We start from the raw sequence: 5,748 nt of genomic DNA, 5'->3' as shown, positions 1-5,748 counted from the left end.
ATATATATATATATAAAAGTCCAGCCAATCCATAAGACTAAAACCCTCAAAACTACCTCCATTTTTGTTCAAATTAAGTGACATTCACGAATTCCAATAGCTCCGAGCTTGTAAAGGGAGTTTTTGAAGGAATTAGAATCGCTCATGTCATGAGGATTATGGACCTTCCAATGGTGATTATGATAAAAAAAAACGCTTCACAATTGTCAATCAAGTCCATTTTCTGTTGTACGATTATTTTTGTACTACGATATTATCTTTTAGCTTTCGATCCTTTATTTGTTGACATGTATCACAAAAGATCATTTAATTTTCCCAAAATTTTTCATTCAATAAACTACTGTCTGATTACTTTTGGATCTCAAAGACGATGATTCTCACCCCTTGTGTTAATCCCTAGGTGTTACCTCCCAACACCCACTTTATCTATACAAAACATGATACTAGTTTCCCAAATGGGAGAAATGAATTCAGTGTGTTGCTTATTCATTCTATTCTAGTGAAGCCTCTAGACTATATAAATTATTGAGATCAAAAGTTAGAAAGTTTGAGGGGCATCCACAAGTATAAGAATTGGAGTTTTATACTCTTGTAGTTGATAAGAAATGGAAAAATGTGGGCATGGCTCCAAAACCTCTATGCGGATCATATATGAAAGCTAACAGTGTTGTTCATTGGATGGATTGAAAAAATGACATCATATAATCCCTTAACAACTTGAGGGAAGAGGTGAAGTCCCTTCCAACTCAACATGGTCTTGAAACACCATCATATTTCTTGTCGTTAGTGGAATTGAGGAATTGTCTATGTTGTGTAATACTGATTATAGTTAGTACGTTGATATTGGTGTTTTTAAAAAATTGGGCAGTAAAAAGTATTTATTGAAATATCTCTCAATATTTTTATTAGGCATAATAGGGATTTAAATAGTCAACTTGATAACATAATCTGCAGAAAATCGGCATAACAAAAGTTGAGAAAAGGCAATGTAATCTCAACAATTAAAACAACCTAACAAATATTTAAAGTTCAAGTTCATCCTAAAAAGTGGTTACTTATTATGTTAAAATATGACTGCAGTAACTAAAAGCAAACTCAACGCTCCTCCTTTTCTTTAGATACTGCAATTTAAAAAATTTGCTTCTCCTCGATTACTGCTTCTACAACTTGTCCTTGAAGATTGTTCTTAAGTTTGCACACTTTTGTAAAATGACCAGCTTGTCTGCAATTTCCACATATTGCATCAGGTCTCCACCAATAAAATGATTCCAAGTGTGTTTTCCTTTTGTAGTATTTGTAAAGAGGATAATTACATATATATATTTTTGCATAAGAAGCACCCTCGCTAAAATTATCTTGCCTGAAAGATCTTCTTTGATCTTGTGCTTGAAGAGCAGTTATTAATTAGATCTTCAATAGAGATAGCAGAGGGATCTTTAGACTCTTCCAGAGACAAAATTTTAAACTTGAATCTCTCTAAAATTTTCACGATAATTTTTTCTACTATTCTGTCGCCTTTGAAATCCTCGCCAAGCAATCTGATTTTAGTAACAATCAAAGAAATCTTGTTAGAATACTTAACAATAGTTTCATCCTCTTCCATCCTAAGAGATTCAAAATCCCTTTTCGAATTCGTAATTTACATTTGTCTGACTCGGTCACTTCCTTGAGATTTTATTTTTTAAAAATTCTCAAGCTTCTTTTGTCGTCTCACAAGAAATGATTTTAGAAAAAATCCAATCCGCGACTGAAATTTTGAATTATAGTTTTGACTTTGAATTTTTTGGTTTTCTCATCCCAATAAGATTTAATTAGAGTAACGATGGGATTTTCAGGGAGTGATTTTAAGGGTATATCTTTCATTACAACTTCCCACATATCATAGGCTTCAAGATATGATTTCATTTTCACTGACTATATCTGATAGTTTTCACCTGTGAATTTTTTTAGGGAATTCAAAAAGAGACTGTTGTTAGCCATTATTTTTGGTTAAAAATTATTTTAAAAAAGCTTGTGCATTGAAAAAAGCACATATTGAAAATAGTAGCCCTAACGGGTTAAAATGTGTAGCCCTGACGGGTTAAAAGGATGGAAAAATAGCCCATGCGGGTTAAAAGTGGCATGCTAGTTCTTTGGAAGATTTCACATATCCCGTAAGATCAATGCAACTCTTGATACCACTGTTGGAGTTTTTGAAAAATGGGGAAGCAAAAAGTATTGATTAAAATGTCTCTCAATGTTCTCATTAAGCATAATAGGGCTTTAAATAGCCAACTTGATAAAATAATCTGCACAAAATTTACATAAGAAAAATTCAAAAAAAGCTAAATAATCTCAACAATCAAAACAACTTAACAAATATTTACAATTCAAATTATCCTAAAACTAGGTAACATTTTATGTTAAAAATGACCGCAGTAACTAAAACCAAACTCAACAGTTGATATATGATGCTTACAGAATTGAGGAATTGTTTGTGTTTAACTAAAGATAGCATTTTTATGGATTATATTCAGTATTTTGTGTATACATATAATTTTGAAATGATATTAGTTTGGAAAGATGTAGAGTTCTTGATTCAAAGTGGCACACAACTAGATTCTTACAAACCAAAGAAGAAGAAGTTCAGGGTGATAAATGTTTACAGTAATGTAAATGCAACAACTAGATACATTCCAACCATTAACTCGCTCAAGACTATCATGGGGGAAAACTTTTGTAATGACCCTGCGGATAATTACAGTGTTGATGCCTCTAATTCATCATTAAGAGTGTTTCTATAGCGACGTTATGATTGACAGTTTAGTCACCTAGTCATTCGTTTGGTTTTATGCGAGTTTTAGTATTTTGGAGCTTTTGAACCTTGAATGGTCATTAGTTATCTAAAATTCAAGAAGATGATTTGACAATACAATTCTGACAATTCTTACATAAGCAATTTGCAGGAAGTAAACGAAGTTTTTCCTTTCGAAATCCACTCCTACAGTCATGTCTTTCAGTATTGGGACTAAAGTAAAGTACTTGAGAGTTGCTCTTCTCCCAAAGCCCTCCTTCCGGTGGATCAGAGTTACTCGAAAACCATGACAGGTGCTTGAGATCAGAACTGCTTACAGCAGCCTTGACCTGGTCCAATAGAAAGGGAAAGGTGAAAGAAAAGAGAGTTTCAATCCACAAATGATCCGATACATATAAAGATGCTACTGGAACTCAAGTCCGTTAAACCTTGTTGAGCGAGAGGAACGGAGAACAGATAAAGAGTTGTAGCTCATCTCTAGAAGAGTCATTTTAGGCTATTAGTATGGTTGGCATGACTCTCGAGGCTTTCTATGCGAGTTTGTGCAATAAGACGTTTTAAATTTCAAGTTAAGTCCAAAACTTGATTTTAGTCAATATTTTGAGTAAAGGAGCTCGGATGAGAATTCCGTCAACGCAGTGTAACAGCTTAGAAATCGGAAAGTTGGATTAAGAAGGGAAAGTTTAGTTTTTCAATACTGGTACTGTGATCGATAAGTCCCATCTATGGACCGTAAAAGGGTCTGCGAGCCATAGAAGTTGAGTCTTAGAATTTGAGATGAGTTTTGGGAAAATTTAAGTTTATTGAAGTTTGAACTATGAGTGAACTGGACGGGTCGTAGTAAGTTTGATGGATCGTAGGATGGTTTCATAGGATTGAACCAGACTTAGTGAAATTTTGGACTGAAAGCTGAGGACTACAAATAGGGTCTACGGACAATAGAATGTTTGACAGTTCGTAGAAGGGTTTCGTAAAAAGTTGGCCAATTTTGTGTCCCAGTAACTTGACCTACTGTTGACCAGTACGGTCCATAGAATATTCTACCATCCATAGGTCCAAGCCATAGAGTCCTCCGACATTTATTTCTTAAGGGTATTTGGGTCTTTTCCTATATATTTAATACCTATACTATATCGTTTTGATGTTAATTTAAAGACCTATTACTAACTTTCAACTACTAAATCTACCTAAAACCCTTTAATTCTCTCAAATCCCCAATTCTTATCCAAGTTCATCCCCTCCAATTTTCTCAAGCTCAAGGAAGAAAGCTAGAGTTTCGAGCTTCAAGTCTCTTTTTTTCTCCATTGCATTTAGGATTTGCTTATCAATTTATGTGGGAATTCACCAATGAATTTTCATTCATTAATTGGGTCCCAAAATATCTAAATTATTCCAATTCAAAGGCACCTAATTTTGATTAGGGTTCATGCAATTTCCATGGGACTTATTTGATTTTGAGTTAACTGTTCAATTTCAATCTTCCTATGCATGTTTAGATTCAATTATATAGTTTTCAATCAAGTTCATATGAACTCATGCATTATTAATGATTTGACTATGAATTTTTTAAGAAAGATTATGAAGTTATGAATATGATTTATGATAGTTATGCATGATTTATGAAAAATATGTTTACGATCTAAGGTTGCTTTTAAGAAATGCATCAATGAAATTGTGAAAGGTTTTCTCACATGTTAATAAATCATGATTGGTGGAAGGTTTTCTCACACATACATGATTCATGATTTATGGAGCTACTCTATGATGATTTATGATTAGATTAGTAACTTAATTGTGCTTTTCAAAGTATGACGTTATGAATATGTTTATGACTAATTATGTTCGGATTTTACTTAGCACTGAGAGGACATTGAGATGGAGGCTCTCCCATTAATTGAGATCGGGTCTTTAGTAGCAATCTCATTGTCCCTAACTACATGCCCTTGTAGGAATCTTCTTAGAAAGACATAGCTAGTGGATCCACATTAAGCTAGAAGTTTATGGTTCTTACCTTGGCAAGTAGGACATATCTTTCGGCGTGGAAGCAAGAAAACTGATTCCACGTTATAGCTCATGTGGTCTATGTTGGTTATTGTTAAACATCCCACAAAATGAACTACATTACTTTAGAGGTTTTATGAAGCTTTAATTATGTTATAAATTGCATTGACCATGTTTATGACTTATGATTTTTTAAAGGCTTTTACCATGATTTACCTTGGTTATGCATATCATGTTCTAATGTTCTCATATGCTCATGTATCATGTTTTCATACATAACCCCATACTTAATACATTCCATGTACTAATGCATGTTTGTGCCTATATTGTTTGATAATGTATGGTCCGACGTTTCTCCTCCTCCTACTTGTGACTAGTTAATTGAATTCCCATTGAAGACATGGTAAGTCTTCATTCTCTAAGTACCATGTCACCTTTAATGTGATTTTTTTATGTCTTTGGTTTCCAGATGTTGTACGTGGTGTATGGGTTACGTCCCAACCACTCTTTTGATATATTAGATGGGCTTGTCAAGACTATGATTACATTTCCATTTTAATTTCAAAGTATTCTAATATGAGACTCTCTACTTACATTCTAATTTTGTCTGCTATTTTGTGTTTATGCATGTCAAGTGACTTGTGTAGGGCCTCTCGTAGTCCTATATTCTATGTCACGTCTAGGGTGTACTTTAGGTCATGACAAACTTGGTATTCAAAGCATAAAGTTCCAAAAAATGTCTTGGGATGTCTGACAAGCCGTGTTAAGTAAAGTTTTGTTCATAAATGTGAAGCGTACCGCATTTATGAATAAGAGGCTATAATGAATTTAGGAAAGTTCACTTCTTTCACTACTCTAAAATTGTGTCGTAGAGTACATCTCTATAAAAGTCCTTTACTAACTCCTATTCAATGCTTTTCAGGATATAGATCTCTGGAGAGCATATGTGAGAA

General features: G+C 33.6%; 1 protein-coding gene across 1 annotated transcript in view; it reads right to left on the bottom strand.

Moving 5' to 3' along the window:
• The window catches only part of LOC107061860 (uncharacterized), a 5,828-nt gene extending 2,544 nt beyond the window's left edge, over positions 1-3,284 (bottom strand). Inside the window, exons 1-2 of the mRNA XM_015311780.1 lie at positions 3,249-3,284; positions 3,022-3,123 (exon numbers count right to left, since the gene is read on the bottom strand). Coding sequence (XP_015167266.1) covers positions 3,022-3,123; positions 3,249-3,284 — 138 coding nt within the window. The remainder of the gene's footprint in view (positions 1-3,021; positions 3,124-3,248) is intronic.
• Positions 3,285-5,748: the final 2,464 nt, after the last annotated feature.

This window comes from Solanum tuberosum, unplaced genomic scaffold (assembly GCF_000226075.1).
Source record: "Solanum tuberosum cultivar DM 1-3 516 R44 unplaced genomic scaffold, SolTub_3.0 scf00169, whole genome shotgun sequence".
Classification (NCBI taxonomy): Eukaryota; Viridiplantae; Streptophyta; class Magnoliopsida; order Solanales; family Solanaceae; genus Solanum; species Solanum tuberosum.
The sequence above is the reverse complement of the archived record's forward strand: the minus strand, read 5'-3'. Positions and strand labels throughout refer to the sequence as shown.